This window comes from Parus major, chromosome 1A (assembly GCF_001522545.3).
Source record: "Parus major isolate Abel chromosome 1A, Parus_major1.1, whole genome shotgun sequence".
NCBI lineage: Eukaryota > Metazoa > Chordata > Aves > Passeriformes > Paridae > Parus > Parus major.
This window is the reverse complement of record NC_031773.1, coordinates 5,886,850-5,906,355: the sequence shown is the minus strand read 5'-3', so window position 1 is coordinate 5,906,355 and position 19,506 is coordinate 5,886,850. Positions and strand designations below refer to the sequence as shown.

The 19,506-nt window shown below is 43.8% G+C and overlaps 1 protein-coding gene across 4 annotated transcripts; it reads right to left on the bottom strand.

Moving 5' to 3' along the window:
- Positions 1-907: 907 nt before the first annotated feature.
- Positions 908-17,767, bottom strand: MCM10 (minichromosome maintenance 10 replication initiation factor). Of its 4 annotated transcripts, none has more exons than XM_015628941.1 (20): positions 17,728-17,767; positions 16,795-16,845; positions 15,704-16,024; positions 14,787-14,900; positions 14,061-14,195; positions 13,683-13,857; positions 12,809-12,974; positions 12,127-12,294; positions 10,673-10,789; positions 9,463-9,662; positions 8,440-8,540; positions 7,355-7,456; positions 7,138-7,255; positions 6,549-6,777; positions 5,556-5,715; positions 4,767-4,885; positions 3,797-3,910; positions 2,904-3,049; positions 2,650-2,692; positions 908-2,279 (listed from the first exon to the last, which is right to left on the bottom strand). In XM_015628941.1, the coding sequence occupies exons 2-20, from the start codon at positions 16,799-16,801 to the stop codon at positions 2,196-2,198; spliced, it is 2,619 nt and encodes an 872-aa protein (XP_015484427.1). In that variant the 5' UTR covers positions 16,802-16,845; positions 17,728-17,767; the 3' UTR covers positions 908-2,195. The 4 variants fall into 4 exon arrangements, with proteins under 4 accessions (XP_015484427.1, XP_015484428.1, XP_015484426.1 ...); XM_015628942.3 differs by having other exon boundaries at positions 17,719-17,755; XM_015628940.1 differs by lacking the exon at positions 17,728-17,767 and adding an exon at positions 17,616-17,712.
- Positions 17,768-19,506: the final 1,739 nt, after the last annotated feature.

Sequence of the window (19,506 nt, the reverse complement as noted above, 5' to 3'; positions counted from 1 at the left end):
TACAGCTGATGGAAAATGTGGATTTTACTTTGTTTTTGAAAGAAATATTAAATTGTAGCAAAACCAGCTTTAATGGCTGCACTGGATTATTTCTCTGGCTCAAAAATTCTGTTGTGGCTTGTGTGGCTGAATAACCAAAGTGAACCCTGGGGAGGCAGATGCTGGGTCTGAGGGAAACACCAGGGTGCTGCAGCTGGGAGTCACCCAAAAGTCCAGTAACTGCTGGTCCTGCAGGATGTCTGGGTCAAACCCAGTTTTGAGACAGCTTTGAGCAAAGCACCTGCCATTATCTCCTCATCTCCTTGCTGTGACCATCCTGACTGACCCTAGCTTCCCTGTTGTCAGAAGCCAGTATTCAGGAATCAGGGTGGTAGTGGAATCTCTGGCACAAGAAAAGCATCTCAAAATAGTGAGGCACATAAATTCAATACATTCATCTCTCCCCTTCCACTCCTTGTTTACTGTTAGAGCTTTAGCAAAGCAACTGGTTTGGTTTTCTTCACCCTATTTTTGCAGACAAGCATTGCTTCCACACTCCCACAGAGATACATGTCTTACATATCCCAGTCCTAGAGGCATTTATGAAAATAAAGCTTTAACCCTCTTTTGACATCTTCATTTCTGCAGAATCTCCTTTCCTTGGGCCCAAGAGGCAGGAACTGGAAAAAGTGTGAAGCTTTCAACGTGCTGGCTGAAGACTGATACCAATATGGAATTTCGTAGTGGTTTTGTGACTCTAGGTGAGAAACTCCTGGTAAGTCTGAATGAGTAAATTCTGTAAAAGCCAAAATTACAGACCAAAAATCAGTTCCTTTTGGTGATTCTGTACTGAGCTTGTGGGCAAACAAAGATGCTGAGGAAGCAACTCTTCCCCCTCCTCAGAGAAATACCATGCAGATCCAGGGAGTGTTTTATTCTGTACTATTTATTCTGAATGAGGAATCCACAGGAGATGTTGCCAAGCAATGTCACAGTTACTGATTTTGTCCCCTGGCAGTGACACCCCACTCAGCAAATGGTACCAACAGGAAACCGAAATGAATGCTATCGGCCAAGTTGCACCAATAAAAGCACCAGTAAGAGATGAGGGCTGCAGAATGCTGAGGTGAATCTGTGCAGTTGCTTCAAGTGAAGTAACTTATTTATCTTCCAGCCCCTGTGCAAGCAAACAAAAGGCATCAACAGGACTGCCGGGCCACGTGAGACGTTTAGCAGCACTTTGATCAAATCACTAAGGTCAGAGGGGGTTTAGACATTTAAAAATACCCTGTGATCCTACTGTGCATGGAAGAAAAGGCAGGGCCAGGAAAAGGCTCAGGTCCAGGAAAAGCTGGTTAAATGCCCCAGGCATTCCTACAGAGATGTGCTGTCAGAAAAATGCCTGTACAGTGACAGCAGTTCTCAGGAGCCACCACTTGGAGGGAGATTTGATCCTGCTTGGTCTGAGACAGCTACTGTTCCTATTTAAAACACCAGAAAAAGTATAAAAGCTTTTAAATATAAGCACTCAGCTCTTTAAAACCACTCACATAATGGTGCCAGATTCATTGATTTTTTTTTCAAATGGGAGCTACAGGTCTGTAGCCACAAGAACACTGTAGTGTGGATGGTGCTGGGGGACAGGGAGCTCTGAGTCTCCAGCATAAACACTGCTGGCTGGCAGGGCCAAAGTCATGGAAGAGTTTTATAACAGGTAAACCAAGGAAAAGCATAGAACTACTGTTTGACATCTATTCCTAAGGGTTCAGAATGAGTAATTTTGAAGCCAATGGAGAATACTCTGTGCCTACAACCCTCTCACACCCCTTTTTGTCCATGAGCTGAAGACAGGTTGGCATGAACACATCAGAGTATTAATTTCATAAGTGCTTATGGAATCTACAACCATTCCCATTCATGATGTCTGTCACCTAATAGTGAAATCACTCTTGTGTTGGTAGTTGGAAGGAACAGGCATGAATGTGTATTTCACATGCAGTCTTATTCAGTCAATTAAAAAAAGATCAAAGTTCAATATCCATGCACAAGCAATATCCAAGTGGCCTGGTGGACACTTGGCAGATGATCTTTTCATCAAAAACTGATTCCCCTACTGATTCATCACTAAAATCTGAATCCTCTTGGCAGTCCAGTATAAATGTGTGTTTCAGACACAAAAATCCATCCATATGTTGTGAAAAAAAATCAACTCCAGGTCATTTAAGACTATTGAGAAATTTTGGTTGTTCTTCTCCTCTTGGTAAAAGCGTTTCTCCACCAATCTTCGGACCCTTTTTCTCCTGGAAACATTAACCATGAAGAAAAAAAGTTAAAGGTGTGGTAGGTGTCTCCCAAACACTTCTCTGGCAGAAACTGTGGTAAGGCTAAATTACCTGACTAAACACTGATCCTCTAAGGATCTTGACATTCTGAACTCTCACAACTTTGTTCAAAAGCCATTTCCCCATGGTTAAATAAAACAAATCTTCGAGAACAGAAAGCAAAAAGTAGAAGTCCACTCTAACACAGCCTGCAGGCACCTGTGTGTGCCTGACAAAATGCAGAGCTGCTTGGCTCTGCTGGGAGCTCATAAGGGCACAGAACCAAAGAGAGGGACAAAAGTACCATAGGAAGCAGCTGAGGTGCTCAGAACTGCTGGCTCACACTTACCTTTAGCATCCCATCTCGCTCCCACTTGAAGAGGCCACAGTTACTGAAAGATGAAGATGGCAAGTGAGGACCACTGTGCTGTGATTGCTGCACAGCGTGAGGGGATCCTAAAGCAGCCCCACACCCAGCCCATGCTCCTTAGCACAAGGGCTAACATTCCCCTTTTAGGATACAGGTATGTGACTCACAACAAGTTACTTGTGAAGGGACAGTACCTAAGTCCCAGTCACTATTTCATGAGGCTCATTTCTTACCTGCAGTGCTTTTTTGGAAGCTTGTCAAGGGAAATAGCTCTGCTTCCACAAGGACATTTGAAAAATCTCTTGATGGCATCATGCCAGAGGTAGTCATGGTTATTTTGCACACAGGTCTCCAGAGGCTTGAAATAGGTGTAATTACACTATCAGGGAGGAGAGAGAACGAGCATATGAGACCTGTTTTGAGGGCTGGCAACAGCCGAATGTTCAGAGGAAAGCATCCCTGTCCTCTCCCATCCTGAGGAGCCCAGCAGTTGGATCACCACCCTAGGCTTTGTCACTGCTCCTTCTAATGCCATCTTCCCCTTGCCACCACCGTGGTCCTGCTCCCAGCACTTCATAGGGCACAAGCATCCCTCTGTGCAATCCCAAAACAGGTAGGGAAGGCAGCAAGAGGGTAAATTCAGCAGGGGCTGAAACTTTGTAAGTGAGAGGTAATGCCTCCCTTCCTCTCAGTACATTTGGGACAGTCATAAATCTCCACTCCTCTTCCTGATGGCAAAGTCCTTGGAAATGCAGATAGAGGATTCCTGCCCACCCAGTGTTAATGTTTTCAAGGACTTTGCTTATTTTTTCATGAAATATGGGCAACTGAGGGTCCTGGTACAAAGCACTTCCTGGAAGAAACAGAAATTCAGGACAGCAATACCCATGGAAGCACTGGCATAAAGCATTGAGCTGAGATGTGGAGCACAGCACTAAACTTTGCCATGTCCCAGTCACTCCATGCACAGGCTGCTCTCAGCAACAGGTATAAGGAACAAAACATCAATCCCTGCACTGGACCACAGCCAACCAGTGACAGATGGCAATCTGCAGGATAGTTCAGCACCATTTTGTAGAATCCATGTTCCACTCCCCTGCTGGTACCCTGGCTCCCCTTCACTCACCGTTTTACATGTCACAACTCGGCACTTCACTGCTTTAATGTTCCTCATCTTCTCTTCCAGTTCTTCCTTTTTCACCAGTGGCTGAAAGTACTGCTCCTGCAGTTCAGCCTCAGCCTGTGGGGCACACAAAATGGGTTGTGAGGACACAAAGAGAGGAGAAGCCACTCCATAAATGGCCTTAGGGCAAATTATTACTAGGCCTGCTTGAAGCAGACTGCAGTCTGGAAGCAGAGAACACATCTCTCTTGCTTCAAATAATCCATTATTGTATAAAGGCTGTAGTTCACCAGCACTGAAATGAGCCACCTCTGAAATGCAGAGTGGGAAGGTTTAACAACAGCAGGAAGTACTGAAATAAGCACACATCCATGAGGACAGTGCAAAGAGAAGTCAGGTAGGCAAATGTAATTAATGGAATAGGGTCTTAGCCAAATACTACTCCCCAGAAGACCTTAAAACAACTATGACTTCATGCCAATAAGTGTCCAAGATAAGAGCCCTGTGCCATTGGAGGTGCTGTAACCCTGAGAAAGTGTTCAGCAGAGTCCCCAGTGTGAGAAACCCAGCCTCAGCTCTTCAGGGCACCTGATGGCATTTCACAGCTGACATGAGCCACAGATGAAGGTGGCAGCTGGCTTTATGTGGCCAAGATGTCAAGTAATGAGGGACAAAATAGGCATATGGCTCATTTGATTTTAAGGCAGAAGGATTTCTTTGATTATCCACCAATAGAAAACTTCACTGATTCTTCCAAACACAACAAAAAAAACTGATGTCAACTGGCAACATGACCTCACCCCTACGGCAAAAGTGCTGGTACTGTGCCCTGTGTGCCCAGAGACACCCAGCCCTAGTCCTTGGGACAATCTGGAGCCTATGAGATGTTTGGGTGCCTGCTTCTTGCTGAAATCATGAAGTCCAGTCAGATCCCAGTTCTAAGCCCTCAGTCATGGCTGGATGGAGGCCATACCTCTTTTAGGACATCTGTGTGCTTGGACTTGGCCTTCAGGATTTTCTGGAACTCTTCTGACTCCAGATAGGCCAGCTGCTCACGCCGTTTCTTCTGGGCAGGTTCCAGTTCATCCATTTCTAGGGAGACAAAAAGGTTCAGTCCTACAAAACAAGGCTGTGATGGCTAAACTTGCTCACTGCAAGAGATTCTGGAAGTCTCAGGTCTCCCAGGCAGATGTTGAGGTCAAACAGCAGCCTTTCATAGTTTAGGAACATGAAAACAAGTTCAAAATATAGCTTCAGAAAAATAAAATAATTTTTTAAAAATAACATTGCATCTTCTCTCAAAGCACTGTACTAGGAATTTTCACATTACTCCCAGGAGTGCAAGCAGTGTTCCCTCACTGACTGATGAAGAAACTTTAAAGAGAATTATACAATTCATATAACATCACACAGTAAATCACCAGCAGGCAATCTCAAGTTCCCACAAAAAATTCAGATACTTCCCCAGGTGGGATTAGTTCTTGGTTTTCCTTGGTGAAGTCAGCCTTGCACTGCAGATGCTCAAGTCCCAGAAGAAAGGGAACAGAGTTGAGCACAGGGAGCTATCAGAGATTACATTTCACACTTTCTCCACAGGGTTAGAGATTTTTTTAGTCTTTCCAACAAACCCCTGAAGTTCCAAACAGGCCTAATTTCGCCTCTTTTCAGTACAGCAATTAAGTCTTTAACCCAGGGCAAGTCCTGCTCTGTCAGTAGGACAGAAGCACTTTTTTTTTCTGTTCTAGAAGCTAACAGTACATACCATTGTCTGCTTCTGCACCTTGTGGCTGAGCAACATTTTTCTCAACTCGTTCAACAATTTCTAGGACATCCTCAGGATCAGTCCGTTTTCTCTTGACACTGTTTGGATCTGTTTTAGGGAGAATCTGGCCTTTTGCTCGTAGTCGTTGTATCGCAGCCAGCTAGAAAACAGGAAAGAGCAGGGAAGTGTTGGTGACCTGTCTGGCTCCCAGCTCCTACTTACAGAAATAGCAGAGGAAGGCTGTCAACTGGACGAGAGAACATCCACTGGCCTGAGCATGGAGCTGGCTGGAGAGAGGCCCAACAAAATTCCCAGCTCTGACATACACCCAACCTCTCGTGACTTCCCAAACCATAAAATCACTTCTCCACAGGTGTTAGCAGGCCTAGTGTCTCTGCAGCTGAGCTTTACCCGATTCACAAATCGGTAAGATTTTCAGAGAAATGAAATCACATGAGATTTCCACATAAACTGATAATAATTTGGAACTAATAGAATATTTCTTACTATTATTCCGTCTCATACTCCCAGAATGCTAAGACTTCCTCATTCTAGCTGGAAAAGTGTCTTTGACAAACAAATTAACATATTTTTGCCAAAAAAAGATGCAGTCTGTTTTGGCTAGAAAACAAAATTATCCAGACTCGTGACACAGCACAGCTAAATCAGTTGTTTACCTTCCTGTCACACAGAAAACACCTGCAATACACTGCACTAGCAATGCCAGAGTTTAGCACTCCAGGGATTCTCAGCACAAATCCCTTGCCTTAAGAGACTGACTGAAGGCAAGATGGCAGCATGGACTTTGGCATTAACAGCTATCAGGAACCACAGGTATCCTGTGTGCTGCAATGTAGGCCAGTGTGATCCCACAAATGAGAAACTTCACTAACACCAGAACTGAGCTGGGCCATATCTGACCAAAGACTCCTATGACAAACCAAATTTCCCTTAACCTCTCTTTAATACTTAAAAGATCAAAAGAGCTGGTACCTTTTTGGCTTCTGCCAAACTGTCTAGCTTTGGCCTTGGAGGTGGAGACTTGTCAAAGAAGAGGATATCTTCTCCTTCTGAGAAGCCTGTACCTAGCCTGGGCCTTTTAGGAGTTGATATTTTTGCAGCTTTGGGAAATTCTGCCCCAGGCACTGGGGAATGGACAGAGGTCTGTCTGGAGGAGAACGGGAGAGCAGGAGTGCTGGCTTTACCTGTGTTCTGAAGAAACCTTGTAAGACAAGAATAAGCATTCAGTTAGGGACACAAGTCAGAGATAGAAATGTTTAAGAAACAAATTGGAGGGGATGCAGACTATGATTTTTTACTATTTGGCCTTTTAATTGCTAAAAGAAACACACAGCAATTTTGGTATTTGGGAGAAGAAAACAAGACTGGTAAAGGACTCACTGGGGATCACTGAAATCAACAATGACTTGAAGAAGTCACCAGAAAGAGTGAACAACCAATTGTTTTCAAAGCTAAAATCAGAGAGAAGCATCACTCAAAGCTGAAAAGTAAGAAGTGAAAACACAGCTATCCTTCAAGCTACAATAACAGAGCCCTTCCTGTGAAAGCCAGTTTGTCTTACCGCCTCTGAATCTCTTCAGACCGCTTTTTTCGGGCCTCCAGCAATTTCTGTTTCTGTTGCTTGAGCAGTGCTGAAGCAGAGATAGACTGGAAATTTGCCCCTTGCTTCTTTTCAGCATCTGGGAAAAAAAGAATAAACCAAAATAAAAAGCCACTTTGTTCAGAAAGAGGTGGAGTGATTTTAGGAGTGGGTCTTCCTTCAGGCAAAAGGACAATACCTGTTTTGGTCCAGTGTTTGCAGAGATTTCGTGCTCCAAAAGTTGGCTGTGCCAGCAGTTCCCTGAATTCTTCAGAACACTGCATGGGTCTCTTTGCTGCACCTGAGTGGAAGAGGCAGAAATACAACAGATTTGAAGTGAGGAAGGAAAGCAGGCCTGGCTTTCGGGATGTAAAGTTGTCTAGGTTGGAAGAAACCCTTGAAGGTCACCTGACCACTTCTCAAAGCAAGACCAGCTTTTACATTATATTTGATTGCCCAAGGTCTTGTCATTTGTCACAGACATTTCTATCCCTTCAGCAACTCAGTCACTCAGTTCCTCATCAGCCTTGGCTGTCTCTGTTACTCCCACCATTCCCAGTTTTAGGATGCTTGGAGTCCTGAAGCCTCCGTACTTTATCCCTGAAGAATTAAGAGCAGCTTGTGGACACACACTATGTTGTCTGAGGCAACTGATGGAACTGAAAGATGCAAATAAGAGGCATCTAGAATACAGTTTGAATAATCTGTCACCTGCTCTACAAGGAGCATAAATGTTAAGTGCTTTACAGAAACAAAACAGAGGCAGAGAAGACTGGTGACATCCCAGGGATGACAAAAGGAACATGCTTTGACACAAAAGAAAAGCACTAGAAACAAGGTGGGTTCTCAGGAGGTCTCCTGCATTGCAAACCTGACTGATTTATACTTAGTATTCATTAGAAGCTTTCAAGGTTGACAGAAGTAATTTATTTTAATCAAATAAAATAAATTCTCTGGTTCAAAGTTCTTAAAACTTCCAATTACCATTAATCTGGCAAAGATCTTCTGTCACTGTCCAAAGACAGAACAGGAGACTTAATTTGGGGGCACTGATGTAAAAAAGATGCATGGAGCGACGCAGTTGCTTAGTTACATTTGCCTTGAAATTGTGATCTCAAGAGGGAAAGAGGAGTTTTCACCAACTGAGGAAGCTGCCTGCAAATGACCCCTTCTGCACCAAAGCGACTGCCAGGTCCATTCAGCGACTAGAAGGCCCTGGGACACATCTACACATTGAACTGAAAACATCTAAAGAGTGAAGAGACTACTTGGATAACTGGGTACCAATTTTCTGCCTGGTTTCCTGGACAATTGCATCAGATCCTTTCACGACCAGGTTGGAGAGAGTGGTTTGAATCTTCCTTTTTGGCACAGCAGCTGCTGCACTAGAGAGAGGAAACAAATACAAAACATCAGTTTTCCCAATCTTAGAGCAAGGACAGAAGCCTGAATACTAGCCCAATGATACAACAAAACTGAAGCTACCCCAAAGGGCCATCTGTCTGTTTTTTGGAAGGATGTGCATCTAAATTCAAATTCCAGCATAATGTTTAGGATCTCCCATTTCTCCTTTTGTTGAGATACATATTTCCTATGCATTACAGGAAAACTAAACATAGATCAAAGCTTTGCTTTGCTCACAGGTTGTTCCAGGGATGGAGAAGAGGTTGGAACTGCTTCATTTCTGTGGAGTCACACCAGGTATCAGAAGGCAGTGGTAAGGGAATAAAAGCTGTGTCCAAGCACAGTGCTGGATCCAGCTGTGACTCATCTTTCCACGGCTGTCTTCATGGGATTTGGATAAAGGACTCAGCCATTATGGGATTCATACTGATCTTGGTCAGTCCTATTTCCTCATTAACCCAGAGTGACACTATTATTTCAGCCAAAGAAGACATGAGGAAATGCAGAAAATTCTGACTCTGGGATTAAATGCAGTAAGCCATAAGAAAATGCAGTTACAATCTCAGAGACTTGAATGCTTGGGATATCATGATCTCAAAGCCCATTAATCTTCTGAAACACAAAGCTGCCTGGCTTCACACTACAGTACTAATGTAGAGGTAAAAACAACCCTCACCACATCTTAGTACCAACTTAATTTTTTTCCTGTCGAACAGCAGCTCTGTTACCCCATGTGGCCTGTAGGATTATGCCAAATGTGGGGCTTTATTCCTATTTGGTGAATGTAGTTAAGGCAAAGGCATTCTCTAAATGAATAGACTCCCTTAAATATAACTTCAGACTCCCTTGTACTGGAGAGGGAAATTCTGTTCAAGAACAAGGGAAAGAAATGGTTTATCTTACACCGAGGCTGCATATGCTGCTGAAGAGACTCCTCCATAGTAAAACCCATCCTGACACAGCTTCTCCTTCAAAGTGGGATTTTTCCGACCAAATCTTTTGGGAATGCGGCCACCAGAAAAGGTGGACTGCAGATCTGCCCGCTTTGAGCTGACCTTCTTGTACTGGGACTGTATGTGATACTGACAATATTCACAGTCATTCTGAAAAGAAACAGGAGAAGCCTGTTACAGAACATCAGCCATTTCAATTTCCTTCATTCCTCTCACCCACATGCCCCCTTGTATGGCTAAAATGAAGTAACATCTCCACTGTGGTATTCCAGCATTTGATCAACTAAGCAAAAATATGCCCACACTTGAGCAACAAAAAACAAAGTTAAATTGCCTATACTCATCACTGGAAACAACTCTGTGCATCAAGGAATTTTAAGGCTATTCCTTTAAGTCAACTCATATCCCACCCAGGACCTCTTGCCCAGACTCTATATTCTTGACTCTACTCAGTTTTATGTACTGTATGCAGAGCCTCCTCCTGGAGTGGATCTGCAATCACAGTCTTCATTGGCTACAAGTAACTTCTGTATTTGTCTTCCCACTTCCCACACTTCCAACTCTCCCCCAGTTCTTCATTCCTTCATTTTTTTCTCCTCCTTTTGATACTCTACTATCTACAGCCCTTCTGACTGATACAAGGTTCCTTTCAGGTATCACAGCATCTCCATAGCCATGAAGTAACATAATCCACAAGTCCTTTAAACTACTACAAGTCAGTAATGTCCTAAAAGAAGGATCTCAATACTTTTTTTTCCTCTCATATCCAGTGACCTACATTCAGGTGTAACAACTTGCAGGTATGCTGGACAAGAGAGCTCATTGGGTTAAAATCATTCAAAAAAATTGCCACTCCCAAAAAAATCTTTTGTTTTTCCCTGGATGAGTTCTCTAGTGCAGTGCATGGAAGCTTGCACTGAGCAAAGGAGAGTGAAAGGGTATGGCATGATGGGTCAAGACCGTCTCCTTTCACTGCAGCACCAACCTTGCATTTAGGGAAATCCCCTGCACAGTGACAGCACAGAAACAGCTCCTCTGGGTTTCATCTCTCACTTTCTCCACCCACTTTAGTTAGTTGCAAGTTAAAATCCAGAAACAAGTGAAAAAGTCAGAGATTTTCACCAGCAGTTTAGGAATGCCCTGACTATTGAGATACAGACCAGGTTCACAATTTGTGCACAAGGATCACCATTCTTCTTTCTGGCTTTGCAGGTGCCCATATCCAGAGCTTCTCCCATAAGAAGGATCTTCTGGGGATGGTCAACGGACAAACACACCTAGACAGAAATCAGAACACTCCTGGATAGGCCTCTTTCTAGATGTCACTTGTTTGTCTTTGATTTGGTTCTGTACCTCTGGTACTAACAACATAGTCTTCAAATGCAGGACTAGCTTAAGAAAACCAAGTGTCCTATTTAGGTTGAGAAATGGCTCAGTTAAAAAGAAAAAGGTGAATTTATTTCTCACACAGAGATGAAAGATATTTGTGTTCTATGCTCAGAGCCTCAGGAAACCAAAAAATGCCTAAGGCAGCTCAAATTGTGCTGTAAATGGTCCTGTACCGCTGCTTGACTCTGACACCATCATGACTCCCACATCCAGCAGGGGATGGCAGGAAGAGCTGTACCAGAGCTCTCTGTCCTTTTCCAAATATCTTGGTCCAATCAAAACTGAGTCCTGTGCAAGAAGAGCATCAGATTCACACAACCAAATACACCAGGGACTGTTGTCTGTAGCTGGGGACAACTTCAGAAGTCAGTTTTAATGTAGTAATAAATGTGAACATTTTAGCTACAAAGAGCCATTCTTCACAGTTAAATGCAACCTTCCTCTTAAATCTGGTGTGCCTTTTTGCTCACCAATGGGACTATCTACTGCCTAGTCATGCTAACTTAAGCTATTCTATAGCTTAAAAGATAATTAATGAGATCCTTAATTTTTCTATTTGGAGAATTTAAAATGCAGAACACTATGTGATCAGCTACTAGACTGAAATTCCCCTTGACAGAAGTAACTGGAAACAGATTCCATTGCAGTGCAATTAAAAATATATTGATTTATTAGTAAAATGAAGCAATCTTAAATGTTCTGCATTTATAAATAATTAAACAAGTGAACTACTATGTATCAACTGACATATTTACATAATACATTGTTTGTCTAATAAATCAAATATTGCTGCTTCTCTGTTGTGATTTTTGAATCAAATATTTCATAATCGTATCTCATGCTTGAGTTAGAAGAGAGAAATGTGCTTCACCTTTTTTGGCTTTGAGAGACCTCTAGGTTGAAATACATGTTGCACTGGAGTAGCTGAATAAAATGAAATGAAAATGCACTCCCTATATTTATGGAAAAGCCAACTGCTACCGAGAGCAGATTAAAAACTGAAATAAACCCTGGGTTTAAATGCTTAATAGGACTTCTTGAAGTCCAGTCTTCCAGGAGGCCAGGAGCAGATACACACCATGGAACTACCTGAATGCAATTCAAACTTGTTGGGCAGACTGCTGCAATTTCAACATGAAGATATGTTATAAAGCTAAATCTCAACCCAATATGAAAAGGTTCAGCTATAGGTTTTTATCTACAGATGAATGAAAAGCTCTCTCACCTCATCTGAGCCTTCTTTGGGTTTCATAGGGTTGGCATTAAGCAGGCCAATGACTGTGCCTTGGTCGGTCTTCCAGTGCTCCTTGTGGACTTCACCAAACAGGAAGAGCGAGACGCACTCGTTGAGGTCCCGCAGGTCGTTCAGCCGCCAGATACTGAAGGTCCTGCCCTGGAACAGACATTCCCTTTCCTTTCAGCTTTGATGGAGACACACTGACTGTATCCCCTCTGGCTGTTTCTTTTAAAGAGATATTCTGACTTTTCCCCAAGATTTTTGTGATTTAGAAAAGCATAATTTTTAACCTCAGGAGAGCTTAGACACAGTATCTCCAGCCATCCATGTTGCCAGTTCTGGGGTTCTTACAGGCCAAAACAGCAAATAATTCTGCTACCACCAACCTTTCTGATATCAAAACTGGGCAGCACACTTGTTTGTTGAATGAAGAGGTTTTTACCCCACTGAACACACAAAACTATGGCATATCCAGATTTATTTCATCAGTAACTTTCTATGGGATACATACAATACTGGATGAAACGAGACAAGCCAAGATCTTTAATAGAGAAGTTTTCCATTAACTACATGAAGCTGGCTAATTAAGTTGAAGATCTAGGAAAGTTTCTCAGGAAAGATGACCAGCATTTCACTTGAACTGAGCAAGGGATACAGTGAAGTTACTTACATTATTTGCACTCTGAGGAGTGACCTTCTTCACTATGACTCCAAATGTGACCCAGTCTATTTCCTCCAGATTTTCAGTAGCAAGTTTGTTCTTCAGTTGTGACAGTCGGATGAGCTTCCTGTTAGCCATTTTCCTGTCCATTTCAGCTGAAGACACACGGGGTTTTCTAGATCCAGTAGGTAAAAGACAACACATCCATTGGCACAAATCAAAACCAACCAGCACTTTCCTGGGGAGACTACATCTTACACCTCTGTGCCTTACTTCACCCTGAAGTCACTTGGAATAAAATCTCCCATATCAGAAAACTACTGATGAAGTGACCACTTGGTCGTGGACACTTGGTTTTTGTCCAAATAGGTGCATTGCAACTCAGCCCCAAGCCTGCACTAAACTCTGCTCATTTCAGACTAACCAAGAATGGCTGACTGAGCTGGGAATATAGCTTGGGTTCTGGTGAGGACACCATGAGGATTCAGAGTCCTCTTGTGGCCACACTGAATATAGGGATGGTGAGTGGCTCCTGAGGTTTTCTGTGTACAGTAAAAACTGGCCCAACTGGTGGTCAGCTGGGCTTTGCACATGCCCACTGCTTCCCTGCTCCACCCCTGAGGATGTCCCAGGAAAGGAAGTGCCAACGAAAAAATAAGAGCTTTTCTGTTAGAAAAGAGGAGAGATGAAAACAAACATGGTACCAAGATGAAAGTAAATGTTACACAATTATTGATCAACCAGCCCCTGCTGTGGCTTTGTGTTACATCCCCTGATGACAAGTGACTAATCTGACATAGTTAAACCATGTATATACATTGTGTTTTCTTTGCCTTTACTGGAGGGGCTGTCCCCAGGCATGGCTCAGAACCAGGCTGCTGACCTTAATCTCAGTCCTGAGAAGCTTTCCACAGACACTGGCTGCGTGGTTGCACTGGAGCATGCAGGCACATGAGAAGTCTTCTCTCTGGTCACCTTACTGGGTGTGTTCCCTACGGCAGACTTGAGGGGCTGGAACGCCAGACTGAGGACTTGCCGTGGAGGAGGAATCTTGCTCTCTTCAGCAGAAGAAAAAAGGCATAGGTCCCATTACAAAGAATACAATAATAAGAGTAATAAGCTCTCTGCCACTGTGACCAGACCACTCCTGGTGCAGTGAATAGTATAACATTGTCCTGGATGTGTCCACACCGCTGCTGGGAACTATAAATTTTCGACAGAAGCTCAGTGTGTTCAATAAAAAGTGGACTGAGAATGGTACCTGCTGAGGATGCTTTTGATTTCTGCATTCCTCGCTTGGCTGGTGGTAAAGGATTGCACAGCTGGGTCGAGAAGCATGGTGACTCTTGCAGCTTCTGAACTTTCCTTTCCTTTAAGGGCAGACAGGGAGATTTACCTGGCCAAAGGAACAAAAAACTATGAGACCTCGGGATCTGGATTCAGACTCTAAGCCCTGCTCCAAAATGTGTAATTCCTGAATAATAAATCCAAGCCAGTGCCCCACATGAAAATATTTCAGCCAAGTTGTTAGCTGAAATGTAACAGCTGAAAAAGCCCCAAAGACTCTTCCCCATGACAACTTAAGACTTTGGATGTCACTGCAACCTCAAAGGTGTGGAAAGTAGAAACATCTCCTCTTTTGCAATCTTCCCATGAAGTTTCATTACTACATCCAACACGCTATATCAATGAACACAGCTGTATATACTGGGTGTACCAACATCTGCCAGTAAGAAGGGACACCTCCAGAAGAGTCTGAAGCACTTAGTCATGAAAAGTGCCCAATGTAGAATTAATTCATGATGCAGAGACCAAAACTGATTTAATCTGTACCTGTAAGAAACAACCTGTGTGGGAATATACCAGACCGCCATTCCTCCTTGCTACTTAGTGCCCACTTCAGGATTATTTTAAATTCTGCCTACAAACTCACATTTGTAAGCAAATAAATAATAAATCCATTTAATTAATTAATCCATTTCATTACCATCATTACCAGGGGTTTTCTTCTCAGGGCCTGAACTGGATTGTTGCCCAAGAGCAGTCTTCTGCAACTGCTCCTGTAACGTCTTCATCTGCTCTTGCAATTTTCTCAGCTCAGCTGGGAAAGAAAGGAGAAGAGAAAGGATAATAATGAAGACAGCAGGAAGCCATTGCAAACAGGGATTTATGAGATCCCTGGAAGTCTGGCAGTCCTACTGCATCACGGAAACTTAGAAAATGAAAACTTGAGTCACAATGCAGATTTACTTGATTCTACACAGCTCATAGTGAAGGCAAACTTTTCCACACAGCCTGGAGCTGGGTCCTCTCAGAAAAATATTTAACTTAATTGTGGCATGTTCCTTCCCACGTTGAATAAAACTGTCTTACTCACCATCAGACAATTTAAATGGCTGATGACTGCACTCCTTAGCATAAAGAAGTACTTCCTTATATAATCAAATACACAGCCTGGACACAGGAAAGCTGTGGCTGACTCTGCTGCCACAATAACTTCCACACTTGTAGGGCAGAACCTCCTGTCAATAAGCCCTGAGGAGGAAAGTACTGGTGTGCTGGTGAAAGATGCCAGGATGGTGTCTGATGCCTGCCCTGAAGACTGCAGCAAGATTGCTCTTCATCAGACAAGGCACAGGTACACAGGCAACCTTCCCTATGCTACTCAACACAGCTCTGTTAGTCTCCCTGGCTTACTTAAGTCCTCTGCCTTTCCTTTAGGAAAAGAGATTTGGTGAATTTGGCCACCGGACACTGAAAACTGAACTTAGAAACTTTCACAAGGCCTTTCAGTATTTCCTCTCCAGCCATCATCAATAAGAGGGAGGCCATACCTCCTGCCCATTAGCTCTCTAGAGATGGAATATATAAAACAAAACAGATCAAAGATGTTGTTTCAGAAACCTTGCAGTTCTTCATTGGTTTTCTCCTTTGCCTGACTGGGAGCTGAAGTGGGGGCAGCTTTCTCTGCCTCCTCCTCTTCCAGCAGGTCATTAACATCTCCAAACAATGTAGCCAAGTTCTCCTTCTCCTCATCAATCATGCTGTTCTCAGCATCAACCTCTTCAGTATAGGATGCATCATCTTCTGCATCAAAGAGCTCATCGTATTCATCTGGTTCTCCACCCTCATCCTCTGGAGCATCTTCCTCCTCAGGAGAATTTCTCTCCTCAGTTGCTTCGTTTTCTTCCAGGAGGGAAGCCAAGAGATCCAAGTCATCATCAGCTAGGGAAAAAATTAGACACAGAGTTATTTCTGTCCAGTTAAAGAAAAGCTACTAAGGAATAAAACATCCAAGACACCTTGATTACAAGCTAATGACAACTAAAACTAAATCAAAGCAGCAAGCAGCATTAAAAAAAAAAAAAAATAGACTTCAGGTTTAGCTAAAGGCCTCTAGAGCAGCTTCTGGCTGTGAGGACAGATGGAAAAGTAGTTGCAGATGCTCTCAGCTTGTGGCACAGGTTGGCAACTCAGCAGAAAACTTGCCAGCTACTCAGCACTGACTTTTCCTCCTATGCAGTTCCTTCAACATCAGCTGCTGTTACACAGAAAAGCCTGGAACCTGTAAACTTGTAGCCAACAGACAGCCATGTGGCTTTGCCAATGGAAGGGGAAGAGGGAGATGCACGGCAGGCAACAAAGCATATCTTCGGGTATAGTTTGCTCATGGAAAAACACAGAGAACAAAGAAATAGAGACAAAGGGACAAAAATGGAGACAAGATAAGTACAGAGAGAAAAATGGGACAGAGAAGAAATGAAAACCAAGAAACTGATTTAGTCTTTGCTGCTGAGGAAAACACCAAACCAGGGAAGGCACAGAGCAGCCTTACAGGAAAGTGACAGGAAGGAAAGCAAGAGACAAGCTCAGCAAATAAACTCAGTGGAATGTAAATTCCTTTGCTAAAAGCCTTACTGGGTTTTCTGAACACTTGAACTTACTAACTAAGAAGACAAGCTTTCCACTGAAAGGAAGAAAATTTTCTCCCTTACCGTCCATAGTTTCACCCGGACTTCCTCAAGAGCCCCTCAAGACAAAATATTCTGTTATGGGGAGGACAAAAGTGATACTGTTAAAGTACATATACCTCATCTAGAAATACATATTGTGTTCAGACTCCTTATTTGACAACTTGCAATCCACCAACTTGGTTCTGTTTACAGCTGCAGATGAAGGCTCCACTAAATTTAAAACTTGCACATAAATTTTCTACATCAAAAGTCTGACCCACGCTGAACCTGCTGCAGCGTAAAGATACTACTTTTATATAAAAAAAAATCCCATTACAGAGAATTTAAGAAATGCCTACCACGTTCTCATAGTAATAACCATTCCCACCTCATCTGATTACACTGAGTACCCCATAATTACAACTAGCATTTAACTAGTTATTAAAGTCTAACTGTTGTAATTCGCAAAAGTGCACATTCTGCGTTTCTCACAGCTTCTCCATTTAATGGAGAAGGGTCTGCGAAAAACAATCAGCACGGGCGGACATGAATGGGCCAGGGAAGCTTGGATAAGACGGATGGGATATCCACCGAGACCGAACGAATCACAAACGCAAACTCTAAATGTGCTTACAGATCTTCATGATGCAGAATCTTTTGTTTCGCCCATTAACTCCGCTTTTGATAATTTTCTCATGCTCCAGAATATTCATTTTTAGCAACACTGCATAATTCGCACGAGCAGAGAAGGCTAATGACCACCGCGGACCCCGCGCTTTTTCCCTCACGGTTCCGCTCTCGGGCCCCCGCTCGGCCGCCTCTCCCACCCAGCAGAACCCCGACCTCCTCCGGGGCTCCCCGACCTTCGGACCAGGCTCCATGCCCTGGGATCGCTCCTGTACCCCGGGATCGCTCCTGTGTCCCGGGATCGCTCCTGTGCCCCGATTCCCCGCTCCCCTCACACACCCCGCTCACCGCCGCGCGCGCTGCCAGTACCCGCCAGAATTCGGACCAGCCCCGCCCCTTCCGCGCATGCGCGCAAGAGCCATCTTTAGTGCTGGCAGCCGCGGCGCTGCCCGGCGCCATCTTGGCTGTGGGCGGGGGGAGGGGAAGTGGCGGGTGCCCGCTGAGGGGCGGCGATGGCGGCGTGGGGAGCACGGAATCGATGGGATTGGAAAAGTCCTATCGAGTCCAACCTATAACAGATCACCACTTGTCAACTAGATCATGGCACTGAGTGCCACGTCCGGACTTTCCTTAAACATCTGCAGGGACGGTCACTCCTCCACCTCCTTGGGCAGCCCGTTCTAGTTTCGAATCACCCTTTACGTAAAGGAATTTCTCCCAGTAGTCCAGCCTAAACGTCCCCTGGTGTAGCTTGAGGCCATGTCCTCTCATTCGGTCACTGGTTAACCAGGAGCAGAGCCCGACCCCCACCTGGCTACACCCTCCTGTCAGGGACTTTTAGGGAGCGATAAGGTCCCCCCGAGTGCCCTTTTCTTCAGGCTGAGCCCCCCAGCTCCCTCAGCTGTTCCTCTTCAGACTTGTGCTCCAGCCCCTGCCCCAGCTCCATTGCCCTTCCCCGGACACACTCAGCACCTCTGTGCCTTTACCGAGTTGAGGGGTCAGAACTGGACACAGGATTCAAGTTGTGGCCACACCAGTACCCACAACAGAGGGAAGAATCACACCCCTGGTCCTGCTGGATACATTATTCCTGATACAGGCTCTGGTTAAGCCCATTTAGCTGCAGCATTGCAGAGTGGGTCTGCCCAGGGAGGGGTCACAGCAGGTGCCATCCCCATCTGGATAACCTAAACAATGTCAACGCTTGTGTTATACCATCAAATTCAATCCTAGTCACGTGCAGTAAACAGAATTTTGTAATTTGGTCAGTTTTTCTTTGGTACAACTATAATTCTACAAAAAATATTTCTGCAGATGTACAAGCTCATTTCTGGACTGCAGTTAGTAATGACAACAAAAAATAATCTTCCCTGTAACATGAACAGGCTTCAGTGTATTGTGGCTTTATTCTTTGGAGTTCCTTACCCCTCCTGATTTGTACTATTAGACCCGTCCTTTTATCTTTCTATGAAGACCTATTTCACCTAATGCCCATATTTTCCAGCTAGCATTCATTCCTGTGCTAACATCTCCTCTCTCTGAAACCCCCTTGGATGATTCATTTTGACTTGACAAATCCATAAATTACTCCTTCTTCGGCCTTTCACATTGATTTTCTGTGTTTTCATTAAGGTTAATACTTCTCAGATGAAATCAGCCCTATTATCATTCTGTTAGTCTGCTTCTGGCCTAGTAGCATTTCCATCAGATTTTAATCATTGCAGAATCTGTAACTGTCACAAAGCTCCCATAATAAAATGGGATTCAGGGTAAAAAAAGCCCATAAATCCTACTACAATTAAAAGCCAGTAAGAGATTACATCTGCTGGGACTACTTGTAATTGATGAAGAAGGTTACAACAAGGCTCAGGAATACCTCTTCACAACAGTCAGCTTTTGTGTTACCTGAAATTATGGATGAAGCTATAGATGAGCTATAACAGAAAATAAGAATCCAGAGTCTAAAAGTGATAATTAGAACAGGGACAACAAACAAAGCAAAAAATTTACTTGAATTACAATGGCAAAAAAGGGATTGTCTCCCTTTTGTTGAGATAAAAGCACCTGTGAGAACAAAAATAGAACTAATCTACTACAGCTGTTTCTAGACAAGCTTTTCCGGCATAG

Coding starts and splice junctions, on each gene's coding strand:
- MCM10 (XM_015628941.1), bottom strand. Junction 14,901..15,703: donor AACCAATGAAGAACTGCAAG/GTTTCTGAAACA, acceptor TTTCTTTCCCAG/CTGAGCTGAGAAAATTGCAA. Junction 2,693..2,903: donor CTTCCAAAAAAGCACTGCAG/GTAAGAAATGAG, acceptor TTCATCTTTCAG/TAACTGTGGCCTCTTCAAGT.